The 18,144-nt window shown below is 34.7% G+C and overlaps 1 protein-coding gene and 1 pseudogene across 1 annotated transcript in view; both read left to right on the top strand.

Annotated features, from left to right (window-relative positions):
- The first annotated feature begins 582 nt into the window (after window positions 1-582).
- The window catches only part of LOC140167909 (putative transporter SVOPL), a 37,795-nt gene continuing 20,233 nt past the window's right edge, over window positions 583-18,144 (top strand). The window contains exons 1-4 of the mRNA XM_072191199.1: window positions 583-770; window positions 1,143-1,237; window positions 11,368-11,603; window positions 17,419-17,517. Coding sequence (XP_072047300.1) covers window positions 1,183-1,237; window positions 11,368-11,603; window positions 17,419-17,517 — 390 coding nt within the window. The 5' untranslated portion in view covers window positions 583-770; window positions 1,143-1,182. The remainder of the gene's footprint in view (window positions 771-1,142; window positions 1,238-11,367; window positions 11,604-17,418; window positions 17,518-18,144) is intronic.
- On the top strand, window positions 2,306-2,511 carry LOC140168803 (small nucleolar RNA U3; annotated as a pseudogene).

The raw sequence follows: 18,144 nt of genomic DNA, 5'->3' as shown, positions 1-18,144 counted from the left end.
ATTATTTGCGTTTTATAATCTTCCAGGACTTTACGGATTATTTTGGATTGCTACATATTATTTTCTCTGGAAGTTCCAGTTCAGCCCATTCGGCTAGGTGGTGGTATGTATACGAAATACTCGAGATAAAATGCACATTGAAATTTTTAGAAGTATAGGCCTGTATAAATGTATGTTGAGTCAGTATCGGGTATGTAAACACTCCATAGTCGATAGTCATAGTGCAGTGTCACACTTGCACTTCCACAATAAACACTTTCACCTACAGTAGTGGCAGTGCATATTATTATGTTCTATAAAGTATGACTGTTCAAGCTGATAAACACGTACATTATAGAAAACCATATGGTACGATCCCGAGGCCGTGATCAGATTATAATTCTTTATCAGTTTATACTCACTGTAGTTCATACTTATGCAGTGGTGGATACTATTATATTATATCTAACTTGATTACACCAGTAGTTATTGAAGCATAACTTCGTCTCGTAGCGATACATGTACGTAGGCCTATGTATTGGAATTGCTAGCATGACCAATGATGACTAGTATTCAGCTTTAGGATAACTGAAACTCTAGGTTTTTATACCAGCGTATTGAACATGATCGTCAGACCGTGTTTTGAATTGAACGACAGTGAGTGGTAGTTTAGTTTTGAATACCATTACATTGCATTGGTATATACTGCGAGCAACACGTGTGTGCAGATATAAACACTCACTACAAGTATTCCCATGGAATAGGCCTAGAATTACTGATGTGAGCAACAGGTATGATAATGTTTTCCAAATTCTGCCAATTATTGGATTATATTTACGAGTCACGAGGCTTCTGAGATATTCAATTATGTATTTTGGCCCAGCCATACATGGTATAGGCCTACGTAGAGTATTATATGCCTAGTCTATGTATATGTAGTATCAGAGAAGATGTAATCGTTGACCTTGCCGTGTTGGTTGGTATCTAATCGTAGGCATTTTGAAAGTGTTCTAGAACTTGTGAGCACAGAAGTGAATTGAGTAGAGCAAAGTACACAACCGGGGTACACAATCAAGACAATTTTGCCTTTTGTTTGAAGAAATAAAACAAACAAACAAATAATGCACCATTCGGGCACCATATTTTTGTTCACTTTTATACAGATAAAACTAAAGAAATGCATGCAGTGACAGTGGAGTTGAAATGAATGGAACTACAAAAAGGAAGAAATCCTCGGAAAAGTCCGCTCTGATTCAAGGTACGTACACTGTAAAAAGGGTGTCTTGCAAATAAACACGTCTTAAATTTGACGTGTCTTTATCTGGTATCTTTTCACAAGACACGTCAAACCACATAGCGTCTTCTCCCTAGACATGTCTTAATTACACATATATTATTCTGTGTCATGACTCATCATAGCAAACATGTCTTGACAGAAGACACAACACACATGTTCATTTGGAGACGCGTCTTGGACCAAGTTGCCAGTCCTACTTGATGCCTGAGTTCAAGACACTAAATAAGACATGTCTATCTTTAGACATGTTGTAGAACACGTCTTAAAACCAGTGTGTCTTGAATGGAGACATATCACACGTGACCAATTGGAGACGCGTCTTGGAAGAAGTTACCAGTCCAACTTGACGCATGGATTAATGTTGTAGAACACGTCTTAAAACCAGTGTGTCTTGAATGGAGACATATCACACGCGACCAATTGGAGACGCGTCTTGGAAGAAGTTACCAGTCCAACTTGACGCATGGATTAATGTTGTAGAACACGTCTTAAAACCAGTGTGTCTTGAATGGAGACATATCACACGCGACCAATTGGAGACGCGTCTTGGAAGAAGTTACCAGTCCAACTTGACGCATGGATTAATGTTGTAGAACATGTCTTAAAACCAGTGTGTCTTGAATGGAGACATACCACACGCGACCAATTGGAGACGCGTCTTGGAAGAAGTTACCAGTCCAACTTGACGCATGGATTAATGTTGTAGAACACGTCTTAAAACCAGTGTGTCTTGAATGGAGACATATCACACGCGACCAATTGGAGACGCGTCTTGGAATAAGTTACCAGTCCAACAATATAGGTTATCACACCAGTTTTGGTAACAAATTTGGTAACAATTGGGTAACAAATAATTATTGTGAAGAGTACTAGTGTTTGGAGGACCTCCTCTAAATCCTAAATATTATACTAAGTTGAAATAATAGGAAACAAAACCATGGATGATAAAACGCAGGGCAAACGCTATTTAACACCACGGATTATATATTTTTAAGGACATACACAAGAATTTTCGGCACTTTCTTTTTTAAGACCATACTTTTAAAGATAACTTTTAAAGTATGTGTCACCATGCTATCAAATACACTTGATAGCTATTCAACACCACGGTGATGAGTCGAAATGTTCCTCTCTTAGCGCGAAGCGGGCAAGAGATGATACATAAGCTACGACATGTCTTCTTGCAAAAGACATGTCTTTGGCAAAGACATGTCTTTGGCAAAGACATGTCTTTGCCAAAGACATGTCTTTGCCAAAGACATGATCTACCCAAGACATGTCTCTGTAATTACATGTCTCAAAAATGGCTTCACAAGACCTGTTTTGGATACAAACGTGTCTTATACATGTGGTATCTTGAATGAAGACACGATGTATTAAGACATGTCTCTGTAATTACATGTCTCAAAACCGGCTTCATAAGACCTGTCTTGAATATAAACGCGTCTCAAAACCGGCTTCATAAGACCTGTCTTGAATATAAACGCGTCTCAAAACCGGCTTCATGAGACCTGTCTTGTTTTGTGTCTTCTGCCAAGACACAATTTTTACAGTGTACGTGTACATATTAAAATAAAGTGTTGTTTCCAAAAGGCGATTAACTTTAATGTCCTTGATTTTGTATAGTTCTGAGAAAAATACATCAGGTGCACCTGAAAGGCAAAGTCAAATCACACACACGGAAAACTGAAAACTACATCAAGTTAAGGCATTGGTTGTTTGGTTTATCGTGTCTGTTTATCTGCACAGTGATTTCTATCACTTGTTCTAGTGTACCTTTATCCTTGTTGTTTTTGCAATCACTTCTGTGAGCTGGAACTGGTAAATTTTGGCTAGATCGAACTTTTCTTAGTTCTACACTGCAAAAAAAAGTGTTCTGAATTAGAACACTAAAAATTGTAACACTTATTGAACATATGTAAGTGTACTGATTGCGAACACCAAGTGTTCCAGACTTTAACACAACAGTATAATTTGTGAACATTATGTGTTCACCTTTTGAACACTTGATGTTTGATATTATTGTTCTTTTTGTGAACATGGTGTGTTCATCTTTAGAACACCTAATGTTAAAACTTTGAACACAAAGTGTTCAAAATCCTAACACATGAACATGTTCAATTCCATGTAACACTTTAAGAACACATGGACATGTTCAAAATCAAATGTGTTCATGTTTAAAACACTTGATATGCATACTTAAAATGTACAAGTGTTCTAATCTTTGAACACCGAGATGTGTTCACAAATATCATACACTTAGTGTAACGACGCATGCGTGGCCCAGCACGTGGTAAATATAGCCTACATACATACAGTCTTACATACAGTGTTCAAAACGAACACATTACATGTTCATTCAGTGTAAAAGTTGTGAACACCTGAGCTGTAGGCCTACAACACGATTTTATGGGCGTGCACCCAGAGTTATTTGGAGTGTACGGTATAGGCCTAAATTTCAATATTCGACGTAAGCCTACCCCTATAATACGCCTATTGTCAGGTATTTTTCTATAAACCGCAAAATGTTCAACATGTTCAATGTTCTTTCATTCCGTGCATGCTGCAGGCCTGTGTAAAATAAAATGAGAACAACTGATGATCTCCATAAATAATAGTAGGGATGACCAATGAACCATCAACTTGATTAGAACACTCCCATACATGTAGACATGCAGGGAGCTCAACTGTGCACTGCTTGCACATACATTTCTAAATTGATCTCATTCTTTTATTTTTCAATATTTTTCTGTAAAATTTGGGGAAGTTACTGCCAATTATATTTTGTAACTATCTTGCAAATTACAGCAACATAATTTATTTTGTTTTTCTGTAAGTGCGAGTCAAAATTGGTCCATCGCCACAGTGCGCTTAATTGCCAGTGGCTGAGTTTAGCACTGCTCAAGAATGGCACAAAATATTCAAATCAGTAAGATCAGGTGAAAAACGTGGCCTACTGAGCTGTAATTTGGCAGAGTTGCCAGTAATACCTCTATCATACCCTCTGTAAAAAGGTTAAAAATTGAACAAGTAGATCTCGAGTTACAAATTAAATCACCAGCTTCCCTTTGGAATTTTTGTATTCCTTTCAAATCATGTTAAGAAGACACCTTTCTGAACATAAATGTGAAGTTTCGTGCTCATTCGATGTATTGTTCACCTGATCTTAACCCTAAACGTTTTCTTATATTTAGGCCTATAACATCTACAACTTGCTGCTGGCTATACCTTGTTTAGGACTTTCAAAAGAAGTACCTGAATGTGCAACCATAACTGTTTCAAAATAGCCCGCGATAGTCATGCAGGTAACTCCGAGGTCAAGCATTGAATTGGTTTGAACAAAGATACTCATAATGTATTGAGTGCTACTTTGGTTTGAATGAGGAATACTACAGGAATACACATGAGCATATGATGAGGATAATCTCTATTGTTGTGAATGAGTCAATGACCTTCAAAACTTAAGATTTTGTTTACATACACCTACTAATTGGTCATATTAAACCCAATAACATTGAAATTCTTGGTTGTGAAAAAAAAGTTCACCTACTTAGTGCAATTTTGATTTTGTGCCATATCGGCTATCTTGGATGATTTTTGGCAAATGTCCTCTAAATGCATGATTTCAATGCCTTGGTTTGAAAAAATAAGTTATGCCAGTGACTAGTTAAGTGCCATTTCATAAGAAACCCTTTGATACTTTTACAATATGCTTGTTTCATGTTTGCAAATATGTTAAAATAAAGAAATATATAAAGGTAAATATATGCTTATGCCAATTTTGCTCCCAACTGCTATTTTTGGACCTTGTCATTTTATTTCGTTCCAATGACCGGTCAGAATGGGAAACTTTGATAATTCATAATTCGAAAAGTTTTTGACCGATTTTGACCATTTAACCACCAAAATACTTCTGTTGATTAGTTCTACTCAGAAAACAATCTTTTGTAGCAATAGGGTCAACATGAAATTTTGATGGTTATCCCTAATAATAGTAACCAATTATAAAAATGGTTTTACAATCAGGCGAGCATTTTATGCTATGCCTATATTTTTAGTGTTGTGAAAATTGTAGATTAAACATACAGTGTTCATTTTATGAACATTTAGTGAATGATCAAACACTATGTGTTTAAAAGTTTCCTCTGACGTTATGTTACGAACACTAAGCATTACAAAAGTGAATGCTGTATGTCAAATAGGCCTTTATGTCGAATTTGAACAGGTGGTGTTCTAATGCTGAACATTTCAAACACTATGTGTTAAAAGCTTCCTCTGACATTGTGTTACGAACACTAAGCATTCTGAAATTGAATACAGTATGTCAAAATTTGAACAGGTGGTGTTCTAATGCTGAACACTTCAAACACTATATATGTGTTTAAAAGTTTCCTCTGACGTTATGTTACGAACACTAAGCATTATGGTTACGAACACCAAGCATTATGAAATTGAATATACAGTGTGTCAAATTTTGCACAGGTGGTGTTCTAATGTTGAACACTTTTTTTTGCAGTGTAATGCTTATACATTTGCTGTTTTTGTCACCCCTTTGCGTACTGTCTAGGTTGTGTTTTACTTGTTTCCCCACATCAAGTTGGTGTACCTTGCTCTTTTTCTTTACATTAAAATACCTCTTCAGTAGCCTAAACCTTTTGAATTATAATTTTATTGTTATTTTGTGAGAAAACTTAATTTTAGACATTATTTAACACATTTTTTGAAAGAGCTCACCAATTTTATTCGTGTGTAATTTAAAATAATAATTTATTTCATCTCATTAAGAACTTTCCTATAGCAATGTTTTACCACGAAAAAAGAACCACATTTCCACCATTTTGGCTTAAAAAATAGTGGATTACTTTCAAATTTCCAAAAAATTCCGGAAAATGCTGAGGGCCTGGGCAAAACATTGCACATGTAAACATGCACCATCATCATAATAATAAATATTTACAATGTAAAGTTGTAAACTATTAAAAATACTATACTATAGTACACTATTTTGGTAAATTAAGACCTGTTTATAACAATATTTTGATAATAGAATAATAATGATAGGCCTAATAGTACTTATAATGATAATGAAAATGTAATGATGGGGCAAGTTCAAGACGTGGCCATAATAAAATAATAATAATAATAATGATAATATATTAATAATAAGAGATTTCTGTAACATGAACAGTTTATACGGCCGGGGCTATGTGCGTAACATTAAAAAAATACGGAAAATGAGCCCAACACGACAAGATGAAGACAGTAACTAACCCGACAAAAGAAAAATGCACCCAAAATGCCCAGAAGTAGGCCTATCATGCATAGTTCGTCGACAAGCAAATGCACTTTTAGCCACAATAGCCTAAGATAGCCTTTTGTATCGAGGTACAGGATAATGTCCAGTGTATAATCTCTCGACCCAAGCAAGGGATATGGGCAGTTAGCCTTTACTTTCTATTTTTTGCTATTTCCTTTATACTCGAAAATCTGAAGTGATATTAGTAAACTGTCGGGAAGTGTTTCTGTCCACTCTGTCCGAAATCACAAGGTAAAGTGAACGAAGTCGTACTGGTTATTTTGGCTGTTTAACTTTGAGTTCTATGGGGGTTTAATGTCTAAATTATGATATTTTCCAGTAGTCTCTTTAAGGGATCTGGAATGAGCGTTTCGATCAATTGAAAATTTTGACCTTTCATATTGAAGATATGGATTTGTTTCCCCATATCTTCAATACGAAAGGTCAAAATTTTCAATTGATCGTCGGCTTTTCATCCCACCTACATACACTTTAAGTATAAATCATCAGTTTACTTCGAGTACTGTTAAATATCAAAAATATATCAATTTTTAATCAGTTGCCATAAAATGTGTATTACATTGCGACTTTCAAAAAATCAAAATTATTTGATATCATCAGGACATTCTTCGTATTCAGAATGCAATTCGATATGTCTGATGTGCTCTAATGTCCCACAATAAATACTGTCCAAACGTTCATACCCCATCCCTTAAGAGGAGAAAACATGAAAACTTAAGGGCTCGGATGGTAACGTTTTTATGTATTTTTGTTTGTAACTGCATGGGATGAAAAGCCGACGATCAATTGAAAATTTTGACCTTTCACATGGAACATACATGTAGACCTCTAAATTTTTCGGGTTTGTTTCAATATGAAAGGTCAAAATTTTCAATTGATCGTCGGTTTTTCATCCCAGCTGAACAGTACATATCATTAGATTTATACAATTTACTTCGAGGACTATTAAATTTCAAAAATATCAAATGTGTATATATCGCGAATTTAAAAATAAATCTAAATTATTTGATATCAGAAGGACATTCCTCGTTTTAAACGATGCAATCCGTTTACTACGGTCTATGCTCTCAGATCCCATAAAAATACATCCGAGCCCATAACATGGTTAAGGAGTGAATAAAAACATGATAAATAAAGATGCAGTTAACCCAGTCGTTTCGATAAGTTACGGACGGGTTCGATTGAAACTAGCCGTGAAAATTTAAGAATGGAATAACTACAAAGATTATAGCTTTCACAAAAAGTAACGCAGCCGTTAAAAATACGGTAATAGCTTCAGAACTACTAGTATTCATAATAATTTATCATAGAAATCACGATGGTTAACAAAGTTAACGCGCATTTTGATACCTCATTTTAATGTCCTTCGATATTAGCAACACAGTAGGCCTAGTTTTTACAGAAAAACATACCAATTTTAAGTGATCAAGGGTTATTACGCAAGCATTGTGGCATACGGTATTAGGATAACTCATTTCTCGTCACCACCCACTTCCTTTTTTCTATTCAAATAAATAAGCGCATTATGAAACACAAGATAATTGTAATACAAAAGCTCAGTACTTCACAAATCAACTTGCCATGCATGTTTAGAAAACCCTTTTGTCCAGATATAAATTTGAGGAGCTGCGAGTTGCCTAATTTTACGTTTCCGGTTTAGTATCAAGACATTTCAAAGGGATTTCGTGATCCACAGCCTCACCCCCCCCCCACACACACACACCCACACCCCCCACACACTTTTCTCAATAAAAGTTGAGATTTTAATACCACTGGAAACTTCTGTCTACATATTGTTTATAGTATACACAAAACTTCTAACAGATTAATTCGTTTAGCAAAAATATCACTCAATTTTAATTACGTTCTAGTGTACCAGAACGTAATGCAACATGTATGATCTATGGAGTGTAATACCCATAATCATGCATAAATCGCAAACGCAAAATCGGAATCGACTGACATTTTGGGAATAAGATTATTTCGTAGATATCTATTGAAAAATTTCATAAAAGAGGATGCTAGGATCAGGAAATACTCCTTTAAGTATTTATTTTGGAATAAAATTGCGAAGTATAAATCTAAAAAGCGAGTGTAGGCCTTACACACATTTTACAGACAATGACATTGTGAAACACCAATTAGTGCTATCTACTGAAGATAACTGCACATCATGTCCAAAAAAGTTATTTTATGCTATTTAGATAGCCGTAGTTCATTATTATTAATTACTTGGTCTTAGTAGAACTATTTCTTTATTTTTCTAATCCTTTTTTTTTTCAATTCAAGAAACATTTATTTCACAACTTCAATAATACATGATATGATGACAAATGCCATAATAATCAAATTGTTATTTGGTATTTTTGAAATGAAAAAATTGGCAAAAAAACCCAAAGAAACCCGCAGTATTGACAACGTTGAAGCCCCGAAAAAAAAATCGAGCTAGAAACGCCAGTACAATTTCATAGCTAATTTATATACTGTCAGTATATAAATTGCAGATTCATGTACAATACCTTATTTTGTCTTAATTTTTTACACGGCATTTGGCTGAACCACTAGCAGGCTGGCAAAGGTACCAAGAACTTAATTTTGATGATTTTTACGATAGTCCGGATGAGCAAATCACTATATGGGCCTTAAGGGATCTAGAATGAGCGTTTATGGCGTTTCGACAGTATTTTTGTGGGACATGAGAGCACCTCAGACGTATCGAATTGCATTCTGAATACGAAGCATGTCTTTCTGATATCAAATAATTTTCATTTTTGAAATTCACGATATAATACAAATTTTATGACAAATTATTAAAATTTGATATTTTTCAAATGTTTGATATATAACAGCCCTCGAAATAAATTTTATAAATCTAATGATATATTCTTAAAGTGTATGTAGCTGGGAGGAAAAGCCGACGATCAATTGAAAATTTTGACCTTTTATATTGAAGATATGGATTTTTTCCCAAAAAGACCTATTTTTTTTATCCATATCTTCAATACGAAAGGTCAAAATTTTCAATTGATCGTCGGCTTTTCATCCCACCTACATACACTTTAAGTATAAATCATCAGATTTAAAAGTACTGTTAAATATCAAAAATATCAATTTTAATGATTTGCCATAAAATGTGTATTACATTGCGAATTTCAAAAATCAAAATTATTTGATATCAGAAGGACATTCTTCGTATTTAGAATGCAATTCGATAGGTCTGAGGTGCTCTCATGTCCCTCAAAAAATACTGTCGAAACGCAATAAACGCTCATTCTAGATCCCTTAAGAGGGGCATCAATAAACAAAACCTGATGCACAAAATTGTGCTTTTTTTGATGTGCAGTCTGAACCGTTTCTTATGTTTTGTATTCTATATGATATATATCTGATTGTCCCTTCTATAATTATTAATTCTAAATTCAAATAAAAAGACAAAGACTGAAGATGTGACCCTTTTGTATTGATATTATAATAGATTATATTTATCTGTTTAAATGTTTTAATGACTGTTAAAAATGATGATTTATGATATTGATTTTTAAAATTCTTCATCGGTAGCCAAAATGCTAAAATTAAAAAAAACGGCAAACCATTTAATTAAACTGTACTAAGATAAACAAAAGATTTAATTATTAATGATAACCCTGACGGCTTGACCATAACCTCCCTGACCCTAGCCCAAATCCTAACATAAAATGCCGTAACCCTAACTTTAACCTTTTTCGGACTCATGACCGTTCGGATTAATGGGTGTTCCCTTCTTAGTAAGTTTCCTATTCCTATTCCTATCCTTGGTATTTAAAAAAAAAACATCTATACTTTGATCAGCTCGTAATCGGCGGGCCTTATAACATCGCGGATTAATATCAAAATATTTTATTTTGAGAATTTTTTTGACATTTCGCCAGAAGCATCACGAATTATTGATTCAAGTCCTATACTTTATCTACTTTCGTTAACACACAAAATTTAGACCAGACAGGTCAATTACTTCACTCTAAACTCCGGTCTAGTTTTCGGCGTAGTGGCAAAGCCTAACAATTCCCGCCGATTACGAGCTGATCAAACTATATATATCAACATGCGTAACCATGACATTGTTCCTAAAACAAAGCATTACCGGTACTTAACTAACAGCTGCTATATGTACGCCTTTGACGCCTATGACCAGTTAAACTACTAAAGAAGAAAAAAAGATGGAAATATTAGTCGAACGCGTACACGATGTGCATAACACAGTACGTACATGACATATCAAAAGTGCCGACACGACTCATGTTCGAATGAGTGGCTGGCATTGGCGACATATGCGTAAGATAGGACATATCTGACAGTGAAAACTAACATTTTATACCAAAAAATACAATTCTATTTCTTATGGAAATGTTATAATATGGCTTTAATAGACCTAGTGTGTCCAAAAATGTGAATAGTTTATGTAGAATGAATTTGTTTAGGGACGCACCATTAGACTTCAAGGGGGGGTGGAGGAAGTTGGGGTCGGGGCAAGATTTTTTTTTCGCCGGCGAAGTTGGGGTTTTTTCGCCGCCAAAGGCGACAAGTTTTTTTTTTTTCAATTTTCATGCATTTATACAGTTTGGTGAGGAAAGGTTTTTTTTTTTTAGTGTTGGTAGGGAAAGTTTTTTTTTTTGCTCATGTAGTGGGGAAGTTTTTTTTTCTTCAAAACTTCCTCCCCACCCCTTGAAGTCTAATGATGCGTCCCTAACACATAAGAAATCGTTCACAAATTCTGACAAACACTTCTCTTTCACAGATGACAAAATTCAGCTGAATATTGCCGCAAAAGAGGCAGATTACACCCCTGCAACTCCGTCCTTCTCCTACGGGACAGAGGTTCGTAGCGACAGGCCCGTGCTACTCAGCGATGGGCTTGACAACAGAGGGCAGGCTCCGTCACCACGGAAAGAATATACAGTAAATGATGCAATAGAGGAGATCGGCATAGGCTATTTGCAGATAATGATACTGGCAGCATCACTCATAGCTATTGTTAGTATACTTCCTTTTTATTACTATCATTATTATTATTTACTTATTTTATTTGACAAGTCATACATGTCATGTAGGAATTAACCGCATGAAATTACCATCTTATAGAGACTGCTGACAGGTTTGCGCACATATATATAACCTCCTTGCTGAAACTGGCCCGAGACCTGATAGCAGAGATATGTGCAGGGAAAACATTATACATGCGGGCTGTAGATGGTTAAAAAAAATTGATAGCTATTAGCTAGCAATGTTGTATCGTGGTATATCGACTGCAAGATCGTACGGACCGTCAAAGCCTAGGATATGCACATTATGCAGTGACATGTGTGTTCGGCTTTTTCAACACGAGAATTGGGTACCAGTTACTTCTATTAGAGATGTGAAACACCCTTTGCAAGAGTTGGTGTGTGAAGATATTTTGGGATTCCCCCCAAATCACTGTAAACATGTTTGGGAAACCCCCTGCCCTCTAGAATGTTCAGTGTATTGCACCATTGGGCAATCGCTGATAATGTAAAGTGAATATGACATCATTTTGGGAATTCCCCCGTGAAGTAAATGTGACAGAATGGTCTCTGTGGGTGTTGTATAAAAGGTGAAAGCAATTTAGTTTGCTCTTCACAGAATATGAAGAGAGTTTGTAGGCTCTCTAATATGTGTTGGTCGTCGTGCTTTAAAAAAAAAAGTAGGCCTACATTTGAACCAGTTTGTATAGTCAATTATGTGCTATTTTAATACAGCAACGAAGGAAATTTTGAGTACATGAAGGTGCTCCTCCTCCCCAAGATATTAAAATTCTTCTGTCGACTTGCTGGCTGACTTATAAAACAACAGATCTCTCATTAAAGTGGATCGGTGCAGAAAGAAGACGGTCTCATGGAGAAAGAGTGTGATTGGTAAAAGTAGCATCATTTTTGGAGATCGTCATCCGTGCAAGGAGTTTTTTTGAGAAAGCAGCACCAATTCGGTGCGAGGATTTTATACGCAAAGGATATTTAAATCCAAGGGTAAAATGGACTTCGATTTATTGTAATCAACAAGAAGAAGATTGTTGGTTAAGTACTGATTAGTTAATTTGTGATTGTGTGATTATATTGTATGTTCAATTATTATTGTTCATGTGTCAATCATAATTTACTTTTAATTTAAGACTTAGGTTTTGTTAAGGGGGTACTACACCCATTGCATTTTTTTTTGCATTTTTTTGCATTTTGTGAAGAAATGAGAAAAAGAAATTGGACAAAGTGGTATGCAAAATGAAGGGGCAAATCTTCTCGTTCAATTGGTGGCATCAGTATCAATGACGCGTACATGCTTCTAATGGTATAAGCCAAAAAGTGGTACATCACTGATGTTTTAAATTCACTTCATTTTGGAAAGCTTACTATCAACGGATTTCGTTAAAATTTTGGATATGTGTTGCTAACACATTAGGGAAATAATGTTGATATGTAAAATGGGAATAAGTGGTCCCTGATTTCTTTTATGACTTCATGAACTTGGTGCTCCACAACTATCAAAAAACGAACCGGTTAAAATGCTTCTATTTTCAATGTTGAGCTATATTTTGTATTTTGAACTTGCGACACTACTTCACTGAAACTTAATTAAGCCATAGGTAACAGGTTATCACAACCACACTACAGCAATGTTGAAAAAGATTGTATTTTTTGTCACCTATACCACCATATTAGGTAGTTTCCGTAAGCTTCATTTTTGTGATTTTGGTAACTATTTTATATTTTTGCCCAATCCATCTCAACTAGGCAATCTAAATTGTACTCACCATTTACATCCCAAGGTATTTTAGTATATCCACCTCACACATTTCCAGTATATATCCAGTAACAGACAAAATATCAAAATTGATGCCTCATTATGACATGTATGATATCACAGACTATCACATGTATTCAGAATTGATGCCTGAATTTGACCTGAACCAATTGACCTATAACCTGACCTTTGATGACCTTATAGCCTTTTTTTAATCTCTTTTCCTAACAACACATTATGGAAGATACATACATGGTGTAGTATTAAATTGTCTATGTGGAAGAGATTAGGCCTATTTAATTTATTCAGTGTTATAATCAGTGAGTACATTTCTATAGATAGTATAACAAAGGATTTAATGTATTCTATTCGTGTATTCTACTTGGACATGTTCAATAGAATAAATTATGGTTTGTTATGAAACACACATCTCAGTTACCAGGATACAGTAAACAAAAAAATATATAGGGCTAAAATGATTTTCTAAAATGGTTTAAAATCACTTTGTAGGTAGAGATATTTTATAAGTTTAGGACATGAGATGATGAACATATTTATGTAGTTCATAAATTTGCAAGAAAAAAAAAAGAGGGGTACTGATGAAAATCAGGGTATTATTCCCCTTAACTTAATCAAACAATGTATTTTTGGGGTGCATTCGTGTGAATTTGGGTAAAGAGTAATTTTGGGGAAATATGCCTTTTTCCTTATAGGTATCTGTTATCTGCTGGCAACACTGCCTTATCTCAATTTTTGTCGATAAAAGAGGTTTTGGTAACTAACAGTTTTCTGAATATAATAGGTTTACAGTGTCAACAAAGACTTCTGGCCTCTATCCATTTCCAATCGGAGAATTGGGTACCAGTTATGTTCGCCCCTGTATATTCTAAACAAAGACAAATACGTCAAAAGTAAAAGAAGCAGTCAATACTGCGATGTGTCCTGAGTAATTTAATTTGGTAATTTCCATGAGAGATGAGAGATGAGAAACCCTCTTTGCAAGAGTTGGTGTGTGAAGACATTTCGGGATTCACCCACATCACTGTAAACAAAGTCAGGACTAATTTTGTATTGTAGGAAAATCTCCTGCTTTCTAGAATGTTCAGTGTATTGAACCATTAGGGGAATCCCTGATAATGTAAAGTGAATATGGGAGTTTTGGGGATTACCCCATGAAGTAAATATGACAGAATGGTCTATGTGGGTGTTTGTAAGTATAAAAGGTGAAAGCAATTTAGTTTGCTCTTCGCAGAATATGAAGAGAGTTTGTAGGTTCTCTATGTGTTGGTCGTCGTGCTTCAAAAAGAGGTTCATTTGAACCAATTTTTCATAGCCAATAATGTGCTATTTAATACAGCAACGAAGGAGACTTTGAGTACATGAAGGTGCCCCTCTTCCCCAAAGGGATTAAAATTCTTTTGTCGACTTGCTGGAGTCTGGCTTATAAAACAACGCATCTGTCAATAAAGTTGATGGGTGCAGAATGAAGCCGGTCTCCTGGAGAAAGAGTGTGATTGGTAAAAGAAGCATCTTTTTTGGAGATCGTCATCCGTGCAAGGAGTTGAGTATTTGGAGAAAGCAGCACCAATTCTGTGCGAGGATTTTATACGCAAAGGATATATTAATGCAAGGGTACAATGGACTTCGCTGAAAAGTTATTTTCGCAGGATAGGCGAACAAGGATATATCAGCCAGCCAGAACATTGAAACAGAATATTATAATCAACAAGAAGATTGTTGGTTAAGTACTGATTAGTTAATTTGTGATTGTGTGGTTATATTGTATGCAATTATTGTTCATGTATCAATCATATTTTTATTTTTATTTAAGACTTAGATTTTGCGAACTTAATATTTTTATCCAACATTAGTGCTGTGTATTAATCTGGAAGTAACTCTATAATACACATTATATGCATACTATGTGTACAGTGACGGCAATTTGCCCCTAATTTTCTTTTCTATCGCTAAAAAACCTTATGCATGCAATGAATTTTTTCCATGGCATGACAAATATAATTTATTTTATATCGACCATAAACAATAATTTATACCCTTATATTAAACTTTAATTTATTATATCTTTCATGATTATGATTTGTTTGAATTATGCACATAACATTAGACAGATGGCCATTGTTCTGCTTCGGTAATATACACATACCTATACCTGACTTTTATTATTCTTCCATTTTTATTTATGTATTTGCATATTATAGTATACTGTTGATTTTGAAATTTTATTGGCAATGACATTGGGCTTTTCTAGTTGACGTGCACACAGATAGTGTGAATTTTAAATGAGGCTACCTGAATGAATGGGTGACTCCATTTGAATCGATTAACCCTCTTTTGACGAAAGGTGTGCACTGCAAAATTATGTTTTAATTTAAAAACCATTTGAATACTAACGCATGCACCAATTTTAAACATTTTTTTAATTTCCCGGCGGAGGTAATTAACTTTGTGAGGCGACAAACAAACAAAAAACTGCTCTACATGCTCGACCGACGTGAATTGATTTTTTAAATTCATAAAATGTTCAAAATATGTTTCATTTGAGTTTTATATGATTTTTAAAGGTCATTAAGCTTCTTCCAGAAAAAAAAAAAGAATCCTGAGTTGCTTTACACTATACATTACGTTCCTTTAAAATATGACATGGTTATATATAATATTACGTCACTCCTTTTAAATATAGCCTATATTGGGCATAATACTTATGCATGTACTATAGTAGTACGCCTCTATATTTAGGTATACTCAGATTTATTATGTGACCTTTAAAACCATAATGTACGGATCTTTACCCACTTTACCCAATCAAAATGCAGATTTTGGTATCAGGTGAAAGCTCACATTTTTCTCATTAATGTGGTACTACACCCCTGATAAATTATGTGACTAATTTTGCATTTGCCTCAAAAAATAACATACACTGGTAACAAAAGTTATGTATATTACAGGGGCAAGGAATCCAAGTACTTCACTGAAATTTCAGTGATTCAAGATAAGTGGTTCATTATAATATTTAAAGAAATGAGGTACATTCTAGCGGTACCTCTTTTCTTATCATAAATAACGTACTGGTCGTTTGTCTTGAGTCACTGAAATACCAGTGTAGTAACTGGATTCCCTGCCCCTATAATATAGGCCTACATAACTTTTGTTACCAGTGTGTTATTATTTTTTGAGAAAAATACGAAAGTAGTCATAAATTTATCAAGGGGTGTATAGTACCACCTTAACATATTGCAATTAGGCATTCCAAATCGGTATTTTCCGGAGCAATCATCTAAAAACTGTTGAATTAGTTTTAACTGTGGTATACCATGTTTGAGACTAATTCGACAGTTTTTTGATGTTAATCTTCGGTAATATACCGACTAACTCCTAATTTATGTTAATGAAAAAAATAGGATCTCGATATCATTTTATTTCATGACTATCATTAATAAAAACACTTTAGACTATCATATCCCGGGATCATATCACGCTGTATAAATTCCATACGGAATTAGTCCCATTTACAAAAATGTACAAGAAACATTTACGTGTTCTTTTTGCATGAATGCTTGAAAGGGACGACATTTTATGTTATTCGTCAATTGTAAAGAATTTAATTTCCCAAATATATCAGGTCACCTTCCTTTAAGGGTAGACGAGGTATTGTTGGTCGAAGCAGCCAAACAGATCGATTTTGATTATCTAAATCAATATATTATTGAAAAATAACACTTTGATGTTTTGCAAAAGTTCTACAAATCATATACTTTGAAAACTTGCTTGATTTATTGTTGCTAATGAGTTATGTACGTTGTACAAAAGTGTTGTTGTTTCAGCCCTCTTAACAACATAACTCAAGAACCACAGGACCTACAAAAGTATCTGTAATATTTGATTTCTTCTACACGCTTGCTATGAAATGACCGATGCATTTTTGCCAAAGCTCGCTACTATTCGCAAGATGCTGTGAACTACCAAATCGCAACAGTTTAAAATAGTTGCTAACCTATTATTGTCCTTTGTTTCACAGATGGCCGTAGGAACACAAATTCTACTTATTACAACAATCAAAGATATTATACGTTGTGAGTTTAAACTAACGGAGGACGAGTCAGCATTCATCTCCACGGTAAGTAATGATCAGAATATGATAAATACTTGTTCACTTTCTGGTCATTTTGTTCGTTTCAGATTTGTCACGCTCGAGTGGTAATATCACCTGGGCATATCACCACCTCAAAAAAAGGCCAAAACAAAAAAGTTGTTTGGTTATCCTCAACGGTTGCTGACCGACTCTAATCTTGAAAATCTGTAATTATTTTTTTTACTGTCCAACAGAATGACGACCACAGTTTTTGAAATTAAGATAATTTTTCTTTTTTCTTTAGGAAATTTTGCCATTTCGGGAAAAAATGTTTTTAAAGTTTCTTTACACGTCTAAAATGTGTTCAAATTTGAATAAAGTCATACAGTAGTGAAATATTACAACTTAGTCTTTATTTATTAAAGGTCCATTCAGTGATTTGCTCATCCGGACGATCGTAAAAATAGTAAATATCATCAAATTTCAGATTTTGGTACCTTTGTCATTGTCTTTGTCAAGTGTGTTAACATAGTAGTCCCTCAGCTAGCATCGATTTAATCACCCCTCGGGTTCCAAAATTCTGACAGAGTCTATCTTATTCAGAATTTTCCACAGAATTCAAAAATCAATTTTTTACTCGCCAAAGCGCTGGCCATGGGGGTGAAAATTTCA

Source organism: Amphiura filiformis, chromosome 13 (assembly GCF_039555335.1).
Source record: "Amphiura filiformis chromosome 13, Afil_fr2py, whole genome shotgun sequence".
Taxonomy (NCBI): Eukaryota; Metazoa; Echinodermata; class Ophiuroidea; order Amphilepidida; family Amphiuridae; genus Amphiura; species Amphiura filiformis.
Note: the sequence above shows the minus strand (reverse complement) of the source record. Positions and strands in the feature narration are given on the sequence as shown.